Here is a 27,746-nt window from a genome sequence, read left to right as displayed (position 1 = left end):
CAGTTGTGAAAGTGGTTTGAAAATGCATTATTTTGCATGTGTGGAAGGGGCCACAGACTGGGGGTGAGGGAAACTGAATGACGTAGCCCATGGTCAAAATAGAGCTGTGCTCGGGGCATACCTTGTTGTAAGGTTTCTAGCTGGCTGCTGCTTAAGCCAGTGAAACTATATTCTGGCAAGTTACAGATATTGGTGTCTGAAAAGCCAATAAATGTCAGATGTGGCCTGACAAAGGTTTAGGATTTTTTTAAACGCATGTTTGCTCTTAATCTGTTCCTGGACTGACCAGAAATAGACTAATACTCGCATCATGCTGGCAGGCGATGATGGGAACTGTAGTCCATAACACCTGGAGGGCCGCGAGTTTGACACCTGTGGACTAATAGATTCATTGTTAGTAGATCAATAGTTTTGTATCTGAGTTCTTCAAGAAACCTTTGGTGGATGCTGACTGCAGCTGCCGATGAATTAGTTTTCAGTTACCTAATAATCCTAGTGCTGTATCTGCCATTATTTCGGTTTGGCTCAGCTCTTCAGACACTAGGGCCCCTTCCGCACATGCAGAATAATGCACATTCAATCCACTTTCACAATTGTTTGTTCATGGATTCTGCTATTCCGCATGGTAAAATCCGGCTTCAAATTGCATTCAAAGTGGATTGAAAGTGCATTATTTTGCACGTGCAGAAGGGGACTAGGGTTGTCAACGCACAGGTGGGATCTGGCAATCTCCTAGGTTACTGAGATCAGTTACTGTGGAGAACATGGCTTCTTTGGTAGGTGGACTCTGTGGCACTATACCTGGTGGTGGTCTCTCCCCTCTCCAAACCTCATCCACCCTAGGATCGCCCCCTTCCCACAAATCTCCAGGAATTCCCCAAGCCAGAATTGGCACCCTATCAGACAATATTCCCCAAAACTGGCTCTGACGTGGATATGTGGCCCATATTTTCCACAGTGAAAACGGGTGCAGACTTTTCATTTGATTTCTCTACCTCTTCATCTTGCTTAAGCAATCCTTCTATTCCCTTGTCATCCAAAGGTCCAACCACTGCCCAAATTGATTTCCTGCTCCAGATATATTGGAAGGAATGCTCCTTGTTTGCCTTGATGTTTTTGACTCTCTGCTCTTCAGGTTCTCTTTTTGCTTGCCTTAACTCTTGATTTACATTCGGTTTGCCTGAACTTGTGTGCCCCTTTCTATTCAACTTAACCGGGGGCTGACAACCCTAGTGTAACTGGAGATAAAACTCTCTCTCTCTCTCTCTCTCTCTCTCTCTCTCTCTCTCTCTCTCTCTCCCCCTGTGTAGTATAACTATAAAGTATATTCTGCTTTCCTTTGAAAAAATGGCTGTCCCGTCTTAGCAAATATGAAAAAAAAATGCAAACATTCAGCAAAATACTCCCCCCCCCCCACTTTTCTAATAGGAAAAAAAAACTGGATGTTTTAAATGCTGCCGAAAGAACTTCTAAGAAACATTTTCTGTTTGGGAATAAGTGGCTTTTTTAAGGCAGCATTTTACCCACTCAGAATGTGTAATATAAAGATTGCTATGTAAGACAGTCTTAGATAATGATAATTCATGTGTGTACTGTAGAAATACTGTGTAGCATAATTGCAAAGATTTGTCTGTTTAAATGTGACTAATTTTTGTACACTCAATATGATACAATATGTATGATGAGAATATTCTATTGAATAATTCATTTTTTTCCCAGTCTTATGAAGTTTAATACAGTATCCAGTATTGAAATAGGCGGCTAGCCCTGTTATAATTGAATTAGACATCTGCCTTAAATGCCCATTCTTTTCTTTGATATAAAATCTGCCTCCTGTTTTAAATGTTTACTCTATGGGACCTCTTAAATAGCAAAAGCTAAGGTAGGGCAGCCCAATCCAGAGCCCTGGGGTGGCCAGGGGCAGCGCAGCTCCGGCTCTGCCTTCCCTCCTTTAGAGGGCTTTCGGTGGCACAGGGAGGCAAAAAACAACAAAAAAATCTCCCTGCTGCCAAAAAAATCCTCCAAAGTGTGGCATAAGTCCATGTCCCGGGCTCCGGCATCCCAGGAGGCAATGCCAGGGTGGAAGCGACTGATGACGGCTCCATCCTAACCATGCCTCCTGAATACCCCTGGCTACACTGATGCGGCCCTTTGTGCTGTGTGCATTGTGGCATCCCAGGAGCTGCCTTGGGGAAGTGCCTGGGAAGAGCATTTTCACTGGGGTAGGGCTCCACCACCTCCTCAACTCCTTTCAGCCCCCCCCCCCCCACACACACACACACTGGATTGGGCTGTAAATAACACAAGATACAGCAGATTGCATCTCTCTCTAGTACTTGTTACTTGGGCCATTTTGAAGAAAAGGAAGGCATTTATACTCATAAATATGCCAAACAGTTCGCTTTTATGTGCCGTAAAGACTGTATTTGATGTAAAACCTGCAAACTCGACGACTATCGTATATATTTCAATACTTCCACCTATCTCTGGCTGTTTGGGGGGCATTTTTTCTGTGCCTTCAACATTTTTGGGAATTGTAAATTTCTGATCGTTTCTAGAGGTTGTAAAATGACTGGCTGAATTGACTGGGGCGTTTCCTGGGAAACTGGAGAGTCGCTACTGAGAGTGTTAATTAGGGCTATTAGCAAATATTTTGAATGGCAGTTTAATTTAAAGATTAAATGTAAAAAATTAAAGGTTGACATGGAATGTCCACGTTGCTTCCTCTAGGTCACGCTAACCAGTGTAGGGCATTTACTAATCGGTGTGACTTCGTGGAAAATAACCCGTAGGGTACACAGCGCACCCTTCGGTTCTTCTCCCGCTCTCCATCCTCTCTATTTTCCTCTAGTCCCTCACCCTTTGGAAGAGGGCCAGAACTCAGTTATCCTCAGTTATTCTTTGCTCTTTCAAGACTGGCAGTAAGCTATATGTGGTCAGTTAGACTCCTTTACAGTCTCAAGATTTCCCCAACTTGTGGAACTTCAGGGACCATTTGAGCTGTTTTCGCAGCCTAATCAGACAGCAGGGCGCCTGCCCTGTATTTGACTGCATTGCTGTGTTGCCTCAATCAAGAAGTCAATTCTGTTGCTCCATTGGACAACTAGTGCAAGGGAACTGACTTCTCGACAAAGCACCAAGCAGTGTGGCAGCACGGTTGTTAAGTTATGTTAAGCCATGCAGCCTAGACCCCTTTCCAGAACAACAAACAAAATGAAATCATAATAATATCATCTGAGGAAGTGAATTGTGATTTATGAAAGCCAGTGGCGTAGCTACCACGGGAAGGGGTGGGGACAAGTGCCCTGGGCGGGCCCCTGTTTGGCCCCCACGCCCCTCCCCCTTCTCCCTTCTGCTGACCCCAGTCCCGCCAGGCTGCTCCTTCAGCCAACAGAGGCTGAAGGAGTGGCCTAGTGGGGCTGGAACAGGGCACCCCTCAGCCCCACCCCACCAAGGCTGTCCGGGACTGCCGGCGGTTCAGGTAAGTGGGGTGCAGGAGGCATAGCTACCATGGGGGGCACAGGGGGCACCATTTTGCCCCATGCACCATTTTCCCCTGCTACGCCTCTGATGAAAGCTCATGTCGGAATCGATTGTTGGTCTTTATGATGTCACTAGAATCTTTTTTTTAAAATTGAGCCTGGAATGGGTCCTGCAAAGATCAGTGGGATGGACTTCCTTGTCAAGGGTACTTAGGTCTTGGCAGCCTCAGTCAAAGGCACTGCCTCTGTCTCTGTCAGGAAGTTTCCCCTGGGAAGCTATGGGCTAGGGCTGAGCCTAGCCCCTGGCAAAGGACAAACGGGAATGCCTTGCCTTCCTAGTTTTAATCTGGAAAGTGTAACAGACTGAAGAAGTTTTGGCATTGCTGTCTGCAGCAGCTGATGGTGATAGTGGGGTTGAGCTGAAGATCATTAGACAGCGCACCCATCCCTCTTTTTCCACCTCTCTTATGTTTTAGTCCTCTATGTTTGTTCTCACAGCCATCAGGAAGGGAAGGGATTTTCACCAGTGACCATTTTTAAAGGAAACACGGAAGATTTTTGTTTGGGTTCAGTCAGAGGCTGGGCAGATTGTATATTTTATGTCTGAGTTAATCACAAGGGAGGGAAATGAAGGAGACGTACTGAGATTTCTGGCCGATGCATGTTCTTAATTTGCATTTCAAAACTGTTCTGAGCAATACTCTCCTTAATCCTGGTGCACGAAAACTTCCTTCACCTTATCTCCTTGGTTCTTGCATGTGACTGGTTTTATTAAGTGGTTTGGTTTCAGGTCCCCCGTGCCAATGGCCAAGGAGTGAAGAACAGCAGCTTGCACGAAGGAATTAGTAGACAAAGGATAATGCTAATCAGAGGCATAGCGAGGGGGGAAAGCGCCCAGTGCACTGGCTTGTCCTCTGCCCCATCCCATCCCGCCCCGCAACGCCCCCCAGAACACTCTCGCCTTGCCCCCAGAATGCCCTTGCCACACCCCCACAGGGGTGTGCGCCCGATGCGCCATGCACTCCCCCCACTGCCGCCCCCTTGGAGTTACACCTCTGATGCTAATGGACGTATAGCTGTAATAGCACTGTATCTAGTGCTTGGACATATGGAAATTGGGACCAGAGTAGGTATACCAAGGCTGAATACATTGTAACTCTTTCCTCAATTTGTTTGTTTCAGACCAACGATGCCTTAGGAGCCACCTGGAACTGGCTGTACTTCATACCCCTCATCATCATCGGCTCGTTCTTTGTTCTCAACCTTGTTCTAGGAGTGCTTTCTGGGTGAGCCAATTACCTATTTTTTTCTTCATCAGAGTTTTAAGTACAAAATTCTGGCCAGCCTCACTTGTTGTGAGTTCTCAGCGTTTGTTCTCTGTCTGACCACCAGTTTTTTGAACTACGTTGGTGATACAGGCGGGAAAGCCACATAAAATAAACATATCATCAAGGCGGGCTGAATATATTTTGCTGTTCGAAGCAGAAAATCGAAATAATGCTGTGTCGCGTAGCTTGCCGGTGCAGGCACACACAAATCCCTCAAGGTGTTCTGTTCCACAGGTGGAAATAACAGAATGTATGCAAGGCTATAATAGTGTTCCCGTTCAATTCATTTCAGTGGGGCTTCTATAGAATAATTTCCCAATGGTTTTTCTCCCATGAATTACGTCTGCTTATCTCTGTCTTATTTCCCTGCATCTGAAAATAAAACAACTAGGGATGTGCCCCCTAAAAAATGGTATTTTGGGGATTCAAATTTTGGGAATGGCATAAATATTAGCCTCCAATGGTATTGGGGTCCCTCAGTACCATTCTGAGATGTAGGTTCAGGTTTCTCTGGAATCCCAGAATTATTTGGGTTCCATTGTTCCCCATGGGGTGACTTGCTGGAGTGGCTGGTTTTCAGTCGACAAAAAACAAAACTTCCAGGGAGTTAATGCTGCCTGTCCACTAAAGACCTCCCGGGCGCCACTTTTCTGATCAAGTGTCGGGTGAAAAATCGCCCCCCACAGACCGAAGTCTTTTGCGGCTTTCCTTCTAGCTTCTGCCAGAAGCCAGCCTGCAGAAAGGCCAGGGTATCGCTGAGCCCTGCCCCCACCCTCCCCCACCCTCCCTGCTGGTTCCAGTAAGTGGGGTGCAGGGGGTCACGGGAAGCTGGACAGGGTGTGTGCAGGGAGCCAGTCATGCCCCTGTGCTACATTTAGACCCAGCACACCACTGTGTGTAACCATTGCCAAAAATCATGATAGCAGCCTGAAACAGGATTTTCATGTATCTTTTCAGCATGGTAATTTCACATTGCACACCCCTAACAAGCCACTTCCTAAGGCAATTGCTTGACCTTGTTTTGTAGTAGGCGCCTCTAGTTGGAAGATGCATCAGGTGGTGTTTATCAAAGGCGTTTTCCACACAGACAAAATATCCTGGGATAGATCCGGGATCATATATCCCAGGGTGTTTTTATCCCAGTTTCTCCTTTCGCGTTGCTGCCCGTCAATGCGTTCAGGCCGGGAGGGAGAATTCCAGTGAATTATGCATGAGCCCCCGGTTTATTTTCATTTTCCACATGAACGTTTACGTAGTTTGCGTATGTTTACGTAGTTTACGTAGATTACATTTTTCCAACGTTCTGATTGGCTGCAGCTAAGGGGCGGGGAGAGCAGTCAGCGACGCTGGAAAAATAAATCGGCCCGTCTCCCGCGATGTTCGCATGGGTGCGGGATTGGCGTGTGCTTTTTCAAAAGAACCGACAATTTTATCGGGTTTTTTGAAAGCCGCGGGATTTAGGCACGGAAGCCTTGCGGAATTCATGCCCAAGCCGGGATGGTTCACTTCCTTATCCCAGGATATACCGGCCGTGGGGAAAATGCCAAAGAGTATAAACTTGGGCCTAATTTCCGCTTGCCTTGTCCCTCCCATCCCCCTCTGCCAAATCTTGCATCAACCATCTGTTCCACAGCATGGCATTCAGAGATCCTTGTATGCAGGTGTTTTATACAGCCTGTTGCTGTGTGCAGAGATCTGTGGACTGGAATTTGAATCCTACACCTACACCAATGCATGCAAGGGTAATAAGAACAAAATATCTTTTTTTTCTGCTATTCAAACATAGCAGAAGCTCCTCTTGCTCTCCTCTCTTTCCAAATAACATGGGGATGAATGGGTAGAGTTAAATCTAGCACACACTGGCCAATAGAGGGAAGGAGACCTTGCCTGACTAAGCCTTAAACTTTGCACATGCTCTTCCTTCAGGTTGTTCTGCATCTCCAAAGGGGTCTCTGCCCCGTAATGCCAGAACCACTAGTGTAAAGCTTGACTAATCATGAGGAAAACAATCCAGAGCAGCTCTGCTTTCAGATACAGTTTAGGTGACGGCTGTGTGGGTGAATTCTTACGTGGGTACAACCTGATTGAATGAGACGAGGATGCTGCTGCTTGTGAATGTTTGTATATAGATGGCAGCACTGTAACCTCTTTTATTTGTCCCCGAGGAAATGGGAGTTTAACCATCAGTCCAAGGTTTGAAAAGATGCAGAGCTTCTGGTCTCCATGACAACGAGCCATGTGGCTGCACAGGCGTGTTCTGAAATACTGTCAGAAGCTTTGAGCTTGCGGAAGAGTAAGACTCCTAAGAAACCCTGGCTTCTGTTCCCCCCAACCCTTCCTTGGCAAAATTAGAAACCTAAGTCGCCAGACGTTGCAAGTTTCCCAGTGGATGCCTCTCTAATGATTCAGGATTCCCATTCACCCCTTCGTTGTTCAAGAGAACCGGAAAATCAAACCCCGCCGTTTGATTTTCTGGTTCTCTTCAACAGTGATGTGTCTAATTTTCAGGTTCACGTAGAAAATCTTGAAGACATGACCCACGCAATGAGGTTTTGAATCGTTCTCATAAATCAAAAGGCAATTCAGAAATGATCGAACAATATGAATCTTGCAGTTTAGGAGGTTCTGTTCCAGTGGCGTGAAAATGAAAACAAATTACCCTTGCAGATACACTATTAGCAGTAGCTAAAAGTACAATGAACACATGGAGCTGCCTTATATGGAATCAGTCAGTATTGTCTACTCTGAGACCCCTTCCGCACCTGCAGAATAATGCACTTTCAATCCACTTTCACAATTGTTTGCAAGTGGATTTTGCTATTCCACACAGCTGCAAAATTGCATTGAAAGTGGATTGAAAGTTCATTATTCTGCAGGTGCGGAAGGGGCCTGACTGGCAGCATCTCCCCTAATCCCCTCCATAGGTGTCAAACTCGCAGCACTCCAGATGTTATGGACTACAGTTCCCATCATCCCCTGCCAGCATGATGCCTCATCCTTTCAACTGGATTTGCTGGGATTGAACCTGGAAACTTCTGCATGCCGAGTGGATCCTTTGTCATTGATCCGTGGGCCTTCCTCGAGGTCTTTTATCTCTATATTGTCAAAAGCTTTCACTGGCTATTTTGGGTTTTCCGGGCTGTGGTGGCCATGATCTGGTAGCCTTTTATCTCCTTTCTTTCTCCAGCTATCCCCACCGGTACCACCTTGTTCCCAAACTGTGTTAAAAACACGGAAAATATAACTGTTATGTAGTGGGTTAGAGTGGCAGACAAGGAGTTGGGAGATCCAGATTTGAATCCCCACTCTTCTATGGAAGTTTGCTTGGTGTGCAGTCCCACACTCTTAGCCTTTCCTACCTCATGAGGTTGTTGTCAGATGAAAATGCAGGTTAGGAGATGTGAGCTGTTTTGCGTCCCTACTGGAAAGAAAGGCTGGGTACAAATGAAGTAGATAAACATAAAATAACATAAATGCCAGTATAATATTCATGCACAGACACAACAGGGCACAGTAATAGATTCTCCTTCTTAGGATAGAGTCATAGTCAGAGTGGTGTAGTGGTTAAGAGTAGGTGCACTCTAATCTGGAGAACTGGGTTTGATTCCCTGCTCTGCCACTTGAGCTCTGGAGGGTTATCTGGTGAAACAAATTAGCTTGTGCATGCCAACACATGCCAGCTGGGTGACTTTGGGCTGGTCACAGTTCTTCGGAGCTCTCTCAGCCCCACCCACTTCACAGGGTGTTTGTTGTGGGAGGGGGAAGGGAAAGGAGATTTTAAGCCCCTTTGAGCCTCCTTACAGGAGAGAAAGGGGGGATATAAATCCAACTCTTCTTATAGGTAGCGATAACTTCCTCTGAGCATGTATAAACCGTCTTCTCCTAATTGCTGAGCCACTGAAGCTGCACTCATAGAATTGGAGGGCAGTCCAAGGCAACATGAGCCCAGCTCAGTGTAGAAACAGTGGCAGCCGTGGCAACGGCATATACTTTTGGGGGGGAGAACATTACAACATTAATCTGTGTGCTGGTAGTCCATTCCTGATAACACCCGTTCAATTTTATCACTCCCCCACTCCCGATTCTGAAACTGTAAGGGTTAGAAACTGACTGTAGAAAAGAAAAGAAAGCTGAGACATGGAGAATCCAGAGTTGATTACAAAATCCTAAATTGGCACTGGGTTCCAAAATCCTAAATTGGCCCTGGATAGACAGAGGAACAAATACTCAGGGCTGTAGGGGAAAACTTTTTATTCACATATACAGTAACATTTGTTTGTTTGTTTGTTTGTTTGTTTGTTTGTTTGTTTGTTTGTTTGTTTGTTAGTTAGTTAGTTAGTTAGTTAGTTAGTTAGTTAGTTAGTTAGTTAGTTAGATTTATACCCACCCTACCCCTGAAGGGTTCAAGGTGGCAACAACAATAAAAACTATTACAATAAAACAGAAACAATCTCAATAAATAATTTACAACAGTATAAAATGTAAAACAGTATAAGAGCTCATGATAAGCACACATTTGCTTCCACTCAATCACACTTAATTTATAAACAAATATATAACATAATTCTCAGTGAATCAACTACATTATAAACGCAAAGCATAATTTTGTAATGATCAATAAATACAAAGCATAACTTTAGATAAATACAAAATATAACAAATTATAATGCAACCCAGATTCAGTGCTTTTGTTTTACCAATTCCTGTGCTTTAGTTTGATTCCAGTATGTAATGACAGGGGTCTTTAAAAATGTATATTGTGAGTGCCTGTTCCCTTCCCCAAATTTGCTATGTGCAAGAATTTTCCCCATCAATATTGTATACCATATTTTTCTTAACCGTTTATCAGTGTCAGATGCTTTTTCTTGCTTCCATGCATACGCAAGCAGTATTCTAGCAGCTGGAAATAAATTCACCAATTAATAAGTCTTATTGATTGCAATACTTTCTGGCGTAATATTTAAGAGCCCTATGCCAGGATCTATTTTTAATTTTATATAAAGAATTCTTTTTGCCAAAGCAAATACCTTTCTCCAGAAGGCTTTTGTAGTTGGACATTGCAGTCCAGTAAGCATAAAAGATCCCACATATCTTTTACCCCTCCAGCATTGGTTTGATACTGAAGGAAATCTTCTATTTAACATAGCTGGTGTCAGATATCACCAATACACAAGCTACAGTTTATCCTCCCTTATTGCAATTGCAGTAAGTTTTGCAATAAGGGAGGACTGCAATAAGGGAGAATATTCCTAAACCCATGTATTTTTAAATACCTTTGCAAAGTCTAATCCATCGATTTTCAGGTATTTCTATTAGCAGATTCCTTTTCCATTGTCAGGCCAGACCTCGCAGTTGCGTTTTATAAAGACTGGTAAGGAAATAATACCCAAGAATCAGACTTTAAAACAGAAAGAAAGATTTTTACTGTGCAGAATAAGATCTCTCTCTCTCTCTCTCTCTCTCGCTCTCTCTCTCGCTCTCTCTCTCTCTCTCTCTGAGAGAGGCACACCCACCAGACAAAGACATCCTCTTTTTATAGTTTCAAAGAATACATACATCATAATTCATAATCATACCAGCATACATAACCCATGTGCTTTCTTCCTTAGCATTAAAATCAAATTGGCTAGCCTGCCCCTTCCTTACACAAAAGCTGCATGTCCCCTTCTCTCTTGCCCATATGCAAGGGGTAGCAATAAACTGAATTCTGTCTTTCTGGTTTTCAATCTAGATAACCAGTTTCCAACATGCCTGAATATTTGTTCTCAGAGACAGAGAGACCTCTCCAGGGTAAAAAGATTTTACATACATTCCTAAGGGTGTGTTTTCCCATAGAGAAATACATCTTTAAGGATTTCACATTCAACTTACTTTAAAAGGTTAAACATGATTTTAACAAATACTAGTGGGCCCGGCCACGCGTTGCTGTGGCTCAGTCTGGTGAAGTGGAAAAGAAAGAAAAGGGGAAGCGAACAGTTCGAACATGTGTCATTGCACAATGCTTGCAAGGGAGGGGAGGGGCAAGGGGCCCCTCACTCCCCTCCCTCTCTCCCATTCCCTTGCATGGCACCCCACCCTGTCCCTCCCTAACGTTACCCTTCCTCTGCTAGGGTGGGTGGGCCATGTCCAGGTGGGCTGATCCTGTCCCTTTCACTACCCTTCCCCTTGCAGGCGAATTCATTCTCCAGCATAAAACACGCTTTGGAGGTGCATGAGCCACAAGCTAGGTTCAAATCTTCAGAGTGTTTGGTCCAGTTAAAACCCCTGACCCTCCCTCACCTCTCCCCCCCTCCTTCCCTCCGCTAGGTTGGGTGGGCCATGTGCAGATAGCCCGCCCCATCCCTTTCACTCCATAAGGCAGTGGTTTTCAAGGAAGGCCTGGTTGGTTCCCTGGTATCAAAGGATGTTGCTTTGACTGCCAGCAGATGGCGCTGTTGCGGAACAGAACTGGTTCCAACTGTCACAGGGGTGGCATGTACACAATAACGGGTACAGTTGTAACATGTACACAACAGGAGATGTGGAAACTGTATGGAAACCTGGCCGCATGCGAATGCGACATTGTGTGAAAATTTCAAAGCAATCGGTCCAGTAGTTTGGGAGATTATCTATCAGCAGAAAAACGATAGATTTATATATATAGAGATTAATATGTGATTCTAGTAGAGTACAAGTTATATAGATATCTCATTATCATTTCAGTGTTCATTAAAATATAGAAAAACACATTTTCAATTATCTAATCAAATCCCTTTCTATTCTAACCTCTGATTTCTTTATTGCTATGTTTATTTCACGTAGGCCATCCCATATAGCTAGTTATGCCAAACAGGTCTATAAGCTATGTCTTTTGTCACATCTTAGTGACAATATCTTTCTTAGTGATATCTTCTTTTCTTGCCTGCATAACTGCTATGTAACTGCTGACAAGCTGGCCTTTATCGAGAAACCCCTTCTTGAATCCGTTGGCTCTATAAATCCCTTATTCTTTAATATCAAATACAATTTTTATACATATTCTCCAACCTCACACCATTCATTCTTTATATATAGTAGTTTTCAGTTCTGCATCTTCAAATATATCACAAATAGCTGCTACTGTTTCCATTTCTCAGGATTTATTAATGCTAACACAAATCTGTTGGGAGATCGGGATACATGTATTTGTGATTATTTGGTCTGTATAAAGCATCTAATTTGTAGGTATTGAAAGAAAAGCAATATTACATCTTTATATTTGTTTCTGTGGGGCCGGGGGAGTGATTCTGTCAAGTCGCAGCTGACTTACGACAACCCTGTAGGGTTTTTAAGGCAAGAGGTGTTCAGAGGTGGTTTGCCACTGTCTGCCTTTATGTAGCAATCTTAGTATTGGGCTGCTGTGTGGTTTCCGGGCTGTATGGCCGTGTTCTAGCAGCATTCTCTCCTGACGTTTCGCCTGCATCTGTGGCTGGCATCTTTAGAGGATCTGATAGTAGGAAAGGAAAGCAAGTGGAGTATATATACCTGTGAGTCACAATGAAGATAGCAAATTCAATAGGTGAGGGCATCTGAATAGAAGTAGCCTGGCATGTAACATCCTCTGAAGATGCCAGCCACAGGTGCAGGTGAAACGTCAGGAGAGAATGCTGCTAGAACACGGCCATACAGCCCGGAAACCACACAGCACCCCAGTGATTCCAGCCGTGAAAACCTTCGACAATACAAATCTTAGTATTCCTTGGTGGTCTCCCATCCAAATACTAATTAGGGATGACATTGCTTAGCATCCAAGATCTGATGAGATCAGGCTAGCCAAGGCTATCCGGGTCAGGACAATTTCTGCAGAAGACATGATTAAAGCTTCCTTAATACAACTTATAATTCTTCTCGTGCCCTTTCCCCTCCACACAGCCAAGTTACTATATTGAAGAGCCTTGGAAAAGTCAATATGATGTAATACTGGTATACAAATAGCTAGATCTGTTAGTTTTGCCGACAAGCAGAGCAGCAAATATTCAGGACTGCAGGGGAAACTGTAGCATTTGCCTTGCACAGTTTAGTTCAGCCCAATAGAATGAATAAGTATCTGTGACCTGGGGAATGGAAGAATACTCAAGTAATTTTTTATCAGCCAATGGCAATCTTTTGGGGAAAGACTGGATATATACCTTCAGCCCAGAGGTCAGGGCAGGCTTTGGATGGGCCCAGCCTACTTTGAAAGGGTTATCTGACCTCAGAGGCATAGCTAGGGGAAATGGAGCCCGGTGCAAAATTGGAGTTTTGCTGCCCCCTCCGGTTCGTTGGGTGTTTCTTCGTTTTCGGTCTGCAGGAGGCGTAGTTTTTAGGCTAGCAGCATCACAATTTAAGGGTATCAGCAGGAGACTATCCTGATGATACCACCCAGGTTTAGTGAAGTTTGGTTCAGGGGGTCCAAAGTTATGGACCCTCAAAATGTAGCCCCATCTACTATTAGCTCCCATTGGAAACAATGGGAGATGGGGCACCTTCTTTGGGGGTCCATAACTTTGTACCCCCTGAACCAAACTTCACCAAACTTAACTGGTATAAGCAGGAGTGTTGCCGGACAATATCCTGAAATTTTGGTGCCACTATCCTAAAAACTGCGCCCCCTACCGGCCAACAAAGGAAAAACACTAAAAATATAAAAAATACATTTTTGCTGTCCCCCAGGCGTGCACCTGGTGCGACACGCACCCCCCTGTCCCGTGGTATCTACGCCACTGTCTGACCTACTTAATTATTATTTTGACCTTTAATCTTTAAGTTTTGTTCCAGAAAAGAATATCAATATTTGGAAAAATATAGTAGACTGATAGTGATAGCCTCATACCGTCTGTATAGAACTGAGGTCCTCTGAATGTTTTCCAGTCCAATCTCTGCACAAAGAATGTTCTTATCAATCCACCAGCTTTTTCTCTGATTCTAGAATCCTGTGGTATAATGGTATAGCTACTCAGAAGTTCCGAGAAAGAAATTTGCTATTTTTCACCTTTCAGATTTTTTGCTTCAGTTACGGTGCAAAACTTTCATTTTTCAGGTAGGCTTTTCTGTGCTTCAAAAACAGCTTCTATAAATATTACAGCTGACCTTTGAACTTCCCTTTTCCTCCTTGTAGTGCCTCAGCCTGAGAAAAAGAGAAAGTAAGACAGGGAGGAAGGGGTAGAGACTGTAGACAGAGAGCTGGGCATCTTAGGAGGAACAACAGTTGCGTAGTGGTTAAGAGCAAGTGCATTCTAATCTGGAGGAACCGGGTTTGATTCCCCGCTCTGCCACTTATTTATTTTTTATTTATTTTTTATTTCGATTTTTATACCGCCCTGTCCCCTAGGGGCTCCGGGCGGTGTACAACAAAATTAATACAATAAATTAGGTCAAACCATACAAATAGAACAACAGCAGCCCATAAAACTCCAACATTAAAACATACTAAGTTTCATTAAAACAGCGGTAATTTCATAATAAAGGCACCCGGAGAATCCTTTCCTTTCAAACCCTCCCCTAGGGAGCAATCGGACTCCTCCATAGGAGGATAATCTTGATGGAATTGAACAGGGGCGCCATACAGCTCGGTCTTACAGGCCCTGCGGAACTCACCGAGATCCCGCAGGGCCCGGACAGCTGGAGGGAGAGTGTTCCACCAGGCCGGGGCCAGGGCCGTAAAAGCCCTGGCCCACGTGGAGGCCAGCCGCATCGCGGAGGGGCCGGGGACTACCAGTAAATTCGCCTCTGCTGAGCGCAGAGGACGAGTGGGGACATATGGGGACATATTGAGCTGTGGAGTGGAGACATATTGAGCTGTGGAGGCTTATCTGGGGAATTCAGATTAGCTTGTGCACTCTCACACACGCCAGCTGGGGGACCTTGGGCTAGTCACAGCTTTTCAGAGCTCTCTCAGCCCCACCCACCTCACAGGGTGTTTGTTGTGAGGGGGGAAGGGCAAGGAGATTGTAAGCCCCTTTGAGTCTCCTACAGGAGAGAAAGGGGGGATATAAATCAAAAATTCCTCCTACTCCTCCTCCTCCTCCTCCTCCTCCTCTTCTTCTTCTTCTTCTTCTTCTTCTTCTTCTTCTGCTTCTTCTGCTTCTTCTTCTTCTTCTTCTTCTGCTTCTGCTTCTTAGTATTTTACAGGCCAATTTTATGGCGTCACTTCACACTTCTCTAGGAACTGCTGGAAACTCAGTGGTTTTACCAGAGTTTCTGGTGATTTCTAGAGAGCCATGATGTCACTTCCAGGTTTGCCCTGGAAGTGATATCATGCCATTGCCAACGGCCTCCACCCGTCTTCCCCCCTCCAAGTGTCCCACATTGCCTGGCTGGTCTGGTAACCTTATGTGAAGCTTTGGGTTTTGCTCTTAGGGTTTGCTTCTGGGGAGAAGATACGCAGATCTCCCTTCTCCACATCCTATCTGCTTTGCATTCCTGCTTGTTAACTATGTAGTATCACATGGTCAACTTTTAGACTATTAACATTCCAAAGGGGACTTTCTGCTCTTTTCCTGTCCATCTGGCCTGGGGTCTCTCACCAGATCATTTGCAGAACATCTTGGTCCAGACAACTTGGATGTCACATCCAAGGATCAATGAAGTGCCCTGAAGAGCTGTAATTATGATTTTTTTTTAGTAAACATAAATAAGCAGCTACAGCTGGAGCAAAACAGTATCCGGAAAGGCTGGAAATGTTCCTGGGTAGCATCCAGTATCTGCGTAGGTCACACAGAAGCATTCAAGCCTCTCAGTTATTAATGTCTGGGGATCAGTCAGTACAGCATCAATGTCCCAGCTTGGTGCTTCTGGTCTGAAAAGTGCTTTCTTTCAGAAGGAAAAGGGGGAAAAAATCTTTCAAGATTCCCCCTTGAGTAAACCGGGTATTAAGCAGTCTCCAGGCCAACTCTGTAATTATGCCCTGCCTAATTACTTTCTCCTGGAGGGGCTATTATTTTTCATTTCCTACTTTTCGAAAAACGGCTGTGGATGTTTCCTGACTCCTGCTGCACAGCCGGGAGTATTTATTTATCCTCAGCGTTGTACCCTGCCCTTCCTCTTAAGAAACGCAAGGACAGCATGTCTTGTGGGAGATCACCTCAATTTTTCCTCACAGCACCTGAAGAGGGAGGCAAGGGGGGTGAGAGTGTAGAAACTCAGAAAAGACTGACAATGGGAGAAGCACATAGAAGCAGAGTTAATTTGGGAGGTGCTTTCTGTTGAGAATAGTTCATTGTTCTAAGCAGAGAGGTGGGAGGGAGTTGTGAATTAAACCATCTTATAAAAGATTGTGTGAGGGACTTGTACAGGGCCACAGCATGAACTTCCTTTCCAACCCAGGTCCCCCCAGCCAAAAGTCAACACATTTATCTAGGATTGCGAGCTTTTAAACTGCCCCCCCCCCCTCCCCGGCTGTCCTTTAATATCTAGCTCTGTCTGCAAGCAATTGATCAGCTGATGTTGTTTAACTTCATGCCATGAAAACCTTTAATAGCCCATTTCTACTCATTAAGCCTCTGTTAAAGGGACAGGGCTGTCCCCCCCACCCTTCCTGTTCAGTTAACAACTTTATAATCAACAAGCTAAACTATCCTCCAGACGAGGGCTGAAATACGCAATAGGTGTGGCAGGAATTGGTCATGGGTTCTCCATCCAGCAATGCTGAACTGATGGTCACAGGATAAGGAAGTTTCATACATTGTGGTCAATATATTGAGTAATGTGTAAGATGCAAACTATAATGAGTGGTATATTGTCAAAGGCTTTCACGGTCAGAATCATTGGGTTGCTGTGTGGTTTCCGGGCTATATGGCTGTGTTCTAGCAGCATTCTCTCCTGACGTTTCGCCTGCATCTGTGGCTGGCATCTTCAGAGGATCTGATAGTTGGAAAGGAAAGTAAGTGGAGTATATATACCTGTGAGTAAAGGTCAATAAGTAAGGGCATCTGAATAGGAGTGGCCTGGCAACTGAGTAACAATGAAGTGTAGCATGTGAGTAACAATGGAGATAGCAAGGTCAATAGGTGAGGCTTCTGAATAGAAGTAGTCTGGCCTTTGTTCCCTTTGATTGTCTATAGCCATCCTGTGTCTGTGTGGTGCTGATTAGTCACTGTCTTGACTCTAGTCTTTTTCAAAACTGGCAGCCAAATTCTGTTAATTTTCATGCTTGCTTCCTTTCTGTTGAAATTGTCCATGTGCTTGTGGATTTCAATAGCTTCTCTGTGTAGTCTGACGTAGTGGTTGTCAGAGTGGTCCTGAATTTCTCTGTTTTCAAATAATATTCTGTGCCCAGCTTGGTTTATCATGTGTTCTGCTATTGCTGATTCTTCTGGCTGAAATTGCAGTGCTTTTCGTGTTCTTTGATTCAAACGCTGCGTTTGATGGTTCCTATGTAGACCTATCCACAGCTACATGGTATGCGGTAGACTCCTGCAGTAGCTAGAGGATCCCTCTTATCCTTTGCTGAATGTAGCTACTTCCTAGAGAAGTGTGAAGTGACGCCATACAATTGGCCTGTAAAATACTAAGATGCCCAGCTCTCTGTCTACACCAGGGGTCTGCAACCTGTGGCTCTCCAGATGTTCATGGACTACAATTAAATAGATTAAAATGGCAGGCAACTGCTATGCAGATGCCCTCACTAATTGATTATGCAACTTCAGTGCTAAAATAGTGGATTCCACTTAACACTGCACATGGTAGCACTACATATGCTAAAACGGGTGGATTCCACTTAACACATGCAAATTACACTTGCAAATGGCACCCTTAAAATTTTTAACCAATGCAAATGGTTCTTCTCCCACCCTGGACATTCCACAGGTATATATACTCCTCTTGCTTTACTACCATCAGATCCTCTGAAGATGCCAGCCACAGATGCAGGCAAAATGTCAGAAGAGAATGCTACTGGAACACGGCCATATAACCCGGAAAACCCACAACACCCTATATATAATGGTCTGTTTCTAGTCCAGGGATCATTTTATCCTACATCCTTTTAGGCCACTGAGTGTGTGTTTTATACTGTTGCTGTTCCCTGGCTTGGTTTAATGGCATTGACTTGTGGGTTTTTTTTAAATGGCTTTGCCCTAATAGTTTTGTTTATTAGTTATCGGCCACCTTGAGCAGGTCTCTGGAGAAGTGCCATTAATAAATAATTGTTGTGAGAATAAACTGAGGCTTGGGGACAGAGGAGAGAGCTGCGTCTACTGCCCTGAGCTACTTAGAAAAAACATTAATATGCAGGTATAACCTACTACAATCATGTAATTAATCAACTGCGGTGTTTTAATTAGGTGACAGCCCAATTATTTCATTTCGTGCCCTTCCCTGTAGCTTCATATCAGTGCCCGGACATCTAGATAATTCAAATGTTTTAGAGGACTTCATTTTCCTCAGCCCTCAGAGAAGTGAGGGTGTGCCACATGTTGCCTGAAAGAATTATATGTTGCTTGAAATAAATTTAATTTCTGAATCGGCGCTGTGCCTCCTTTGTGTCTCTGTTAATGAACATTATGTCCTGGGGAAGATGCGCTAAACTAGCCCAGGCACCGGCAAACTGACTCTAATGCATGCAATTTAGACCCACTCAATTTAGACGGCAGGAGACCTGAAATGCGGCAGAGTCGCAACTGTGCTACAAATGATAGAATATCGTTAGTGGGGTAAAATCTGGGAACTCCCACGGAATCCTGAGACTCTCAGGTCCTTTTCACATGAAAAGGAGCTTTTCTTGTTCAGGGATTCTTGTTAAAAAATCTAGGTGGTACAAGGATATCTAAATACTCAGTAATCAGAGCCTAGCCCTCTTGTATAGAATCCCCAGCTTCTGACCTTCCTTTTTATCTAGAACAAGGGTCTGCAACCTGTGGCTCTCCAGTTGTTCATAGACTACAATTCCCATCAGCCCCTGCCAGCATGGCCAATTGGCCATGCTGACAGGGGCTGATGGGAATAGTAGTCTAGAAACTCCCCATGTCTCCATTGACTCCCCATGTCTCCATTGCAGATACATCACTGCTCATGACAATGTGGTGAGGTCAGTTCGATTGAAAGGGAGTGACTGGCCCCAGATCTACCAATGGATTTCATGGTGGTGGAGATTTGAGCCTATGTCTCTTAGGTAATAATATAATGCTCTAACCACTGCACAAGACTGTCAGGAATCCTGTCCCTGATGGGTATGCGAGTATGCTCCTAGTTCCCTTGGTTGCACTTTGCTTCAGTTTCCTATCTCTGCCTGCTCCCAATCCTACGCTTGATTTAACCGAGCTACTGGCAAAAGCAATGAGGCAAAAGCACTCCCTTGAGGGGCTTTGTATACTCTGCGTCTTGTTAAACAGGGCTGCTACCCGTACAAAACAGCTGTGCAGCACATGTAGCCACTTTGGACAATGACAATCCAGTTTAAATGAGACACCATGTGCATGCAAAGTCCCTCGGGGAAACACTGCTACCTCTGCCAACATCCCATTTAAATCTTGCCTGTAGCAAAAAAAAAGTGATACCATGGTTGCTTCCACATGGATGCAATTCTCCATGTAGCTCTTGTTGCCCCAGCGAAGCAGCCAAGCACAGGTTTTCCCCATGCATTTAGTGTCTTAGTTCTCTATAGCTGCCCTTATCCCCTTGCTGCTGGGTCTTTTAAAGAAAATAAGTAATATCTTGGTCACTGTTGCATTGTAACGATCAATTGCAACGATGTACTACTTCCTAAGGGGTTTTTTTAGATACATCTCTAGGCTTTTTCATTGCAAAGTTATAAGAAGAAATGTGCAACTCATAACTCTGCAATGAACAGGGTGAGAGACTTTCTTTGTAAAAATATGATTTTATGGATTTATTTCATTTATACCCCACCTTCCTTCTCAATGGGGACTCAGCACAGCTTGCATCATTCTTTTCTTCTCGTTTTATCCTGTGAGTGTATGGCTGGCCCAGGATCACCCAGAAAGCATCCCTGGCAATGAGAAGAAGAAGAAGAGGAAGAAGAGGAAGAAGGAAGAAGAGTTGAATTTATATCCCCCCTTTCTCTCCTGTAGGAGACTCAAAGGGGCTGACAATCTCCTTGCCCTTCCCCCCTCACAACAAACACCCTGTGAGATAGGTGGGGCTGAGAGAGCTCCGAAAAGCTGTGACTAGCCCAAGGTCCTCCAGCTGGCATGTGCGGGAGTACACAGGCTAATCTGAATTCCCTAGATAACCCTCCACAGCTCAAGTGGCAGAGCGGGGAATCAAACCCGGTTCCTCCAGATTAGAATGCACCTGCTCTTAATCACTACGCCACTGCTGCTCCTATTATTGCAGTGGGCAAAAATAACGAACATGTCCTGAAACAAAAGACTCTGTGGCAAATTCTAATTGGGGCCTCAGCAAGTTCGCTGTGCATAATGGGGCCATTAAGGTGTCATTCCTGTCTTGATCAGAAAGAGTTAAACAGGATGGATGGGCTTCTTTAGCTGCCAACATCAGAAAATTACCCACTGGCACATAACTGTGTCCTTACACCTTGTTTCAAACAAGATAGTCAATTAAATATCTCCTTTTAGCCAGTGTTCACTATGATAAAATGAAATGTGACGTCTCCGTTTTATGAAAACTCCTTTCCTTTTACCCCCTTTTGTGCTAAGCCTTTGAAACAAAAAGCTAATATTACAATTAAAGGATGAATGTGAAAACATTTCTTTGTGCTGAAGTTCACCCTCTTTCAGATTTGCTTTCTTGCACTGGCTTCTGTCTGGAGAGCGCGTTCTCCAGCTCCTCCAAGAGGCATCTGAACTGATTCTGCAATCTTTTTTTTTGCATAGCCTGTGCTATGTCCAATTTACATTAATTTTTGCCAATTCCGATGCATAGCAAATGAAGAATAACATTAAATTTGAGGAACTAATAACAAAAAGCACTGAAGACGCACGTGTGTATTTTCAGTAGTAGAAAGGGATTTGCCGACTGCACGCAACGTATGCCAACTAGGATAGGGGGAAAGAAATGTCTAACTACACGAGAATTGTTTATTGAGAAAAGAGGTGGGCGATTTAGAGAGGAAAACTGTCCCTAGATCACAGAAAAACAGTGTGGGGTGAGAAGCACAAACACCCAAGCTGAAATGTTGGTCTGGTTTTTTTTCCCCAGCAGGGTTTGGAATGTCTCCTCATCCTTCAAAGAGTGTGATTTTTTTACAAGTTGAGATGAAATAATGCGTATTCATAATGGCGTTTGTGTACGGATGTGTTTGTTGTGCATTGGAATAAGCAATGTAATAGCAGGAGGAGGAAAAATAATTTTTGAAAATTCCCGTTGCCATGGCAACTGAGGCCTAGCTAAGAAATGAGTGTGGGGGGAACGGCCTTCTTCAGCTCCTTTTGAATTAGAGATGCAGTTGGGAGTAGTTTAGAAGATTAGGAAAGAAGAGGTGGAGAGAGGCTATCGGGGAAGTTTTTATTCCCGGTGATTTCTGAGTGCTGGTAATAGATAGTGGGGTGGGGGGGGGGGGAGAGATAGAAATTGGATCGAGTTTCTTAGAAAGCTCTAAATGGACCTAGATAGCCCATTTAAGAATTATGATATACTAGCAGGGCACCCGTGCTTCACTACACATGCTTCATCACAGGCTCTCTATGAATTTCGGGGTGACATTCAACATCTTTACAGCCTTTTTTGTGAACTTTGGGGTGACATGCAGCATATTTCCTCACAGCCTGTCTGTGGACTGATGGGTTTCGCATATTTTGCAGCAGCTTCCTGTAGTTGTCTTTTTATAATGCAGTGTGTAAAGCGCTTTCTGTGTTTAATTCCTCTTCACCCTGTAGCAGTTTCAGCAGAAGGGATAGGTTCTCATGCGTTGTGGAGGGGAGTGTTAGAGTGCATTTGACGCACCTTGGTGAAAGACATGAAGCTGGTGGTTTTTAACTGTCACCCTTAGAATGTTCGTGCAGCATGTCTGTGGACTGAGCGATTGGTTTGCCTTTAGAATGTTTGTGCAGATGGCCAGAGATGAGCAGTGAAAACAGTAAATGTGTAATAACTTGAGTAAAGCTGAATATTTTGAAAAATCCTTTCTTAGTGAGCCCCTGGAGTACATAATGAACCGGTGTGCCAAATTTCAACATTGTAGGTTCGGTGGTTTTTTAGTTCTGTGCATGAGTCAGTGAGTGGTATTTCGCGTTTATATATATAGATTGAGGCTCTGATGCCAAATCACTCCCACACAAAGTAAGGTTGCCAACTGTGGGCTAGGAAATACCTGGAGATCTGGGGAGGGAGAAGCTTGGGAAGGAGGAAGAAGAGGAAGAAGAAGAAGAGGAGGAGGAGGAGTAGTTTGGATTCATATCCCCTCTTTCTCTCCTATAGGAGACTCAAAGGGGCTTACAATCTCCTTGCCCTTCCCCCCTCACAACAAACACCCTGTGAGGTGGGTGGGGCTGAGAGAGCTCCGAAGAACTGTAACTAGCACAAAGTCACTCAGCTGGCATGTGTTGAAGTATACAGGCTAATCTAGTTCCCCAGATAAGCCTCCACAGCTCAAGTGGCACAGCGGGGAATCAAACCCGCTTCTCCAGATTAGAGTGCACCTGCTCTTAACCACCACACCACTGTTGCTCCTAATGGGGACCTCAATGGGGTATAATTACACAGAGTCCATTGGCCGAAGCAGCCATTTTCTCCATTTTCTCTATTGCCTAGAGATTAGTTCTTATTCCAGGGGATCTCCAGGCCCCACCGGGCTGGCAACCCTACTTCTTTGAACATTTTCTGTAAATGAAACAAAAGATCCTTTGAAGTCTTCCTCTTGTCTATATTCAGTGCTCAAGTGGACATCCATATTCAGTAGTCTGATCTGGATGTTTTGCACTTTCCCTTTGTAGCACTTTCCCTTTGAAGGTCTCCAGCCTCCTGTACACAGCTTTGTGGTTTGTTTGGTTTTTTCGGCCCCTGTGGACTGGGAATAGCAACGTTGCTTGATGCCCTGTGAATAATTCACAGCAAATAAAGTGCAGACTTTTTTTTAAAACAGGAATCCTATCAGATCATTCTCAAAGTACTCTTAGAATTCCACTGTTTAATATTTATTGAAATCCGGGTTTCCATGTTTAATTTGCTCTCAACTATCTAAAATTCTGAGGCCTGGTCCTTTCTAGAGCCAGCATGGTATTGAGAGCCTGCGTGGTATAGTGGTTAAGAGCAGGTGCACTCTAATCTGGAGAACCAGGTTTGATTTCCCGCTCTGCCACTTGAGCTGTGGAGGTTTATCTGATGAACCAGATTATCTTGTGCACTTGAACACATGCCAGCTGGGTGACCTTGGACTAGTCACAGTTCTTCAGAGCTCTCTCAGCCTCACCCACCTCACAGGGTGTTTGTCAGAGGCAGAGTAACTGTGCCTGGGGCGCGCTTGTGCCCTGTGCCCCAGCTACGGCGCCGCCCACCCCGCCCCATCCACGACCCAACCATGTTTCCACTGCAGCTCCGCTTGGGGCATCACCCCTCCCCCCCCCGTCCCGTGGGCACTACACCACTGGTGTTTGTTGTGGAGAAGAGAAAGGAGATTGTAAACACCTTTGAGTCTCCTTACAAGAGAGAAAGTGGAGGGAGGGCGATATAAATCCAAGCTCTTCTTCTTCAAACTTGTGGCATCCAATTAAAGTAGCATGGCCATTCAGGCACAGCAAAAGACAAGAGAAGATGCTTAGAGTAACCCATCTCCTATATAATTGCAACTGGATAATTGACACAGCTGGTCTCGATAACTCACAATTTCAGCCAGAAGTGTAAAATGTTCATGGCCAGACAGTCTGAAAGTGTTTCACATCAAAAGACTTTGAGGCAGGTGTCAGGGAGTGGGCTATAGCGAACGTCTTACCTGGGGAGCGTTTGAGTGGAACCCTTAACAGAAATAGCTAATTTTTCAAGCATCAATAGAATAAATGGAAGGCTTGAATGTGCCTGATAGAAGGCCTCTTGGTGAGGAACAAGCACATTAATTTGTCGAGCAGAGAACTGCGTTGCCAGGATGGGAGACTAATTGACTGGTTCACTGAAATTGACCCAGCCTTTAGAATATAAGGCTCGGGTGCATGACAGCTTTCTCTCTGTGGCATTGTTTTGAGTTCGGAATGTAAAACCATCTAATGAAACATAATCATAAAACCATTTCTGCCATGGGGCGCTGACTCAGAACAATAACAGTGTATCCTTAGGCTACCCCAGAAGTCTAAATTTAAGAAAATATATGAATGTAGGCAAATGAGGCGTTGCACGCGAATGCATGGAACAAGGAAATCCTATACAGTTTCTTCAGTCTAAGCCATAGGTTTCAAACTCGCACCCCTCCAGATGTTATGGACTACAGTTCCCATCATCCCCTGCCAGCACATGCTGGCAGGGGGTGATGGGAACTGTAGTTCATAACATCTGGAGGGCCGTGAGTTTGTCACCTGTGGTCTAAGCTGATTGAAATAATTGGGCTTAAGCTGAGATAACTCTGCATAGGATTGCACTGAAAGTCCTGATAAGATTTTTTGGGTTTTTTGTAAAGGAAAGCTTCTTTGGGGGACTGCAGTTTAGGGGAGAGGAATGATTAAGCTAATTTAGAGGTGTAAATATGTTCCTGGAGCCTCAGGGTGGATTGCCAACCCTTGACAGCATCCAGATGATGGCTGCGACAACTGTCAAGATCGTGCTTTGATGCCTCTTTGACATTGGAGTCACAGGTTGCGTATGTGGTTTGCCCGGCATTTTACCATCTCTGCCAGTCAAGACAATTCGCACCCTACCTGTACCCAGACCAACCTAGCCACTGTGATCCATGCAACGGTCACCTCTAGACTGGGCTACTGCAACTCAGACTGTGCAGGGCTACCCTTGGGCTTTCTCTGGAGGCTCCAGCTAGTGCAGAATGCTGCGGGAAGGCTCCTTACAGGGACCGTGTGGCAGGCACATATTCAACTGGTGCTCTGCTAGTTGCACTGGCTCCAGGTGGAGTACCGGATCAGGCTCACCGTTTTGGTACTTACCTTTAAAGCTCTAAATGGTCTGGGGCAAGTGTTCCTATGGGACCATCTCCCCTGGTATATCCCCCTCCCCAGTATAACCTCCCCTAGCTTTCTCTAGAGCTGTCGCCCACCCCACCCCACCCCACCCCATCCCACCACACCCTGCCCCACCCCGCACCCCGAGATTGCTGCTTTCAGGAAAGGAAAATCTGCTAGCAGTCTTTGGCCGGAAGGATGTCCAGCTTGCTTCTACCAGGGCCTTGGCCTCAACCTGATGGAACACTCTGTCCAGGAAGACCCGAACCCTATGGTTACCTGACACAGTTCCTGTAAGACAGAGTTGTTCCATCAGGCATATGGTTGAAGCTGGTACATTTTTTTTATTTCTCTGACTTTATTTTTCTATAGGAGCAGCAGTGGCATAATGGTTAAGAGCAGGTGCTCTCTAATCTGGAGAACCAGGTTTGATTTCCCGCTCTGCCGCCTGAGCTGTGGAGGCTTATCTGGGGAATTCAGATTAACCTATACACTCCAACTCACGCCAGCTGGGTGACCTTGGGCTAGTCACAGTTCTTCTGAGCTCTCTCAGCCCTACCCACCTCACAGGGTGTTTGTTGTGAGGGGGGAAGGGAAAGGAGTCTCCTTACAGGAGAGGTGAGGGAGATATAAATCCAACCCCTCCTCCTCCTCCTCCTTCTTGTACACTTTATGCCACAGAGTTTATGAACAGTTGCATGCAATACTGACCCACAACACCATAAGTCAACATACTAGAGCAAACATGCATGCAATTTGTGCTGTTGCTTACTACACTACTAAATTGGAAATGATACGAGGGACTAAAAAGGTATACTGGATTGATCACTCTTGCAGTTACACTATCAAGATTCCCCCCCCCCCCCCGGCAAGTTTGCAAGGTGTGTCTTTGTCAATGCTCTTGTGTGTTTCTCCTGCTTCCAGAGTTACCAAGAAGGTCAAAATACCAGCACCTACTTTCTGATGTTTTCAGATAGTGAGAGGTGCAAATAAAGTCTATTGCCTGGTTCTCAATGGAATAGTAAACCTGAATTTGTCTTAAATAAGTTCAGACTGCCAGTGGGGGATGCATGATTGAGTGATGGACAATGCTAGGGGGAAAAAGTCTGCATCACATAGAAAGCTGGCATGTCACTGAAAAGGGGTCTAATGCAAGTCTTCTCCTTGAGACAGTTGTTTTCATTGTGAAAGGAGGAACATTCTGCCATATGAATTCCTAGCCTGATAGTATAATCCAGGCACAGATTCACCACTCCATAAAGAACTAGGCCCTCGGTTGGGAGGTGGAAGATTGACTGGAGTGTTGGCTAAGTTGCAGTTTGTAACAGACTTGCCCCACCCTGAAGGGCTGGTGTGAGGCAGGCCTGCTTAAAGAGGCCTGGGTGACAGTAAAAGTAGGCAGCAGGCCCTAATTTAAATAAAAGCCAGGTGACTGGTTGATGGAAGGCACTGTTGCCCCTGGCCATTGTAAGGAGGCACTAAAACGCTGCTAGATAAACAGAAAGACAGAGAGAGCCTGTCAGACAGTTCTTGGTTGGGAGTTCTGAAGAGAACAGCTTGTGTTGAGTTGAGAGCAGAGTCTGTGGAGTGAAGCCTCTCAGCTCTGTCTCTGGTGAAAAGGAATTCTGGTCCAGCTCACACAGCTGGCAGGATTCTAGTGACTCTCCTCAAGCGAAGGAAGCTTGTGAGAGGAAGGAAGGCACTGGCTTTTTGGTGCAGAGTGAAGCGCCGGCCAGAGGCTTGTCAGTAGACACTGACCAGACCAAGGAGTCTGTCCTGCCCCTGTACAACACCAGTCTGGGAAGCCCCCAAACTTCTAGGTAGAGAGGGTTTGGTGTGTGTGAGTGAGGGAGGGAGGCTGTGTAATGCCTGAAACTCACAGGGCCAGGACTGAGGGTGTGTGAAACAGTGGGTAGTGGAAGAAATAAGGTCAAGGGTGTGTCTGTGAGGAAAAGTAAAGTATATTAAAGCCAAGTCGTTTCTGAGAGACACCTGCGTGTGTCTGAGTGTGTGTTAGGTCTGAGAAACCTAAGTTATATCTGAAGCTCTGTAACTTTTAAGTGAAAAGAACCTCTCTGAAACCATCAAGCATTAGTACCTCTCTGAGCCAGTTTAAGAAGCCTTTCTTTTGTTTTCAAAATAAATTTCATTTGTTGTGTTCAAGTTACCTTCGTGCCAGCCTGCGTTTGTGTGTGAGAGGTTGAAGAGTGCCTGTCTGAGAGTCTAGAATCCCAGCCAATTTTGAGTTCCCTCCATTTTTGTATATGGGACTCTGAAGGACATTCCCCTCAGACCAAGAGCAAATGTGAGGAGAGATCTTTTATTATATTTGGCAGCCAGAGACCAGTTTTGGGACTTCTAGTTCCTACTCTTTTATGGTGGCAGCAGAGTAAAAAGAAGATCCCTGAATACTAGCCTGGGATATTTTGGGTGGCAAAGGAAACCCCACTGGTCAGTTTAGTGGGAACCTTGATTGTAGGCATCCCATCCTGTTACAATTGGTGGCTAGTGGTGGGATCACATCTCTCCCTCGCCCTTGAATATAAGTGTCCCCGTTACACAGTTCCTTGGAACTGTCAGTCAGTCCAATCAAGGCATACCATATATACTCGCATATAAGTCGACTTTTTCAGCACATTTTTTGTGCTGAAAAAGCCCCTTTTGATTTATATCTGAGTGAGGTGTATTTAAAAAAAATATTTTAGAGTTTTTACTTTGTCAGACTCCAGGGGGTGCAGTTTTTAGGCTAGGCACCACCAAAATTTCAAGCTGTCATCAGGTGACACTCCTGATGATGCCAGCCAGGTTTGGTAAAGTTTGGTTCAGGGGTTCCAAAGTTATGGACCCCCAAAGGGGATGCCCCCATCCCCTATTGTTTCCAATGGGAGCTAATAGTAGATGGGGCTACATTTTGAGGGTCCATA

At 44.9% G+C, this 27,746-nt stretch overlaps 1 protein-coding gene across 1 annotated transcript in view; it reads left to right on the top strand.

Moving 5' to 3' along the window:
- CACNA1E (calcium voltage-gated channel subunit alpha1 E) overlaps positions 1–27,746 on the top strand; it is a 485,501-nt gene that overhangs the window by 253,616 nt on the left and 204,139 nt on the right. The window contains 1 exon segment of the mRNA XM_048497813.1: positions 4,665–4,768. Within this exon segment, the coding sequence (XP_048353770.1) occupies positions 4,665–4,768 (104 nt within the window).

Source organism: Sphaerodactylus townsendi, linkage group LG05, assembly GCF_021028975.2.
Source record: "Sphaerodactylus townsendi isolate TG3544 linkage group LG05, MPM_Stown_v2.3, whole genome shotgun sequence".
Lineage (NCBI taxonomy): Eukaryota > Metazoa > Chordata > Lepidosauria > Squamata > Sphaerodactylidae > Sphaerodactylus > Sphaerodactylus townsendi.
The sequence above is the reverse complement of the archived record's forward strand: the minus strand, read 5'-3'. Positions and strand labels throughout refer to the sequence as shown.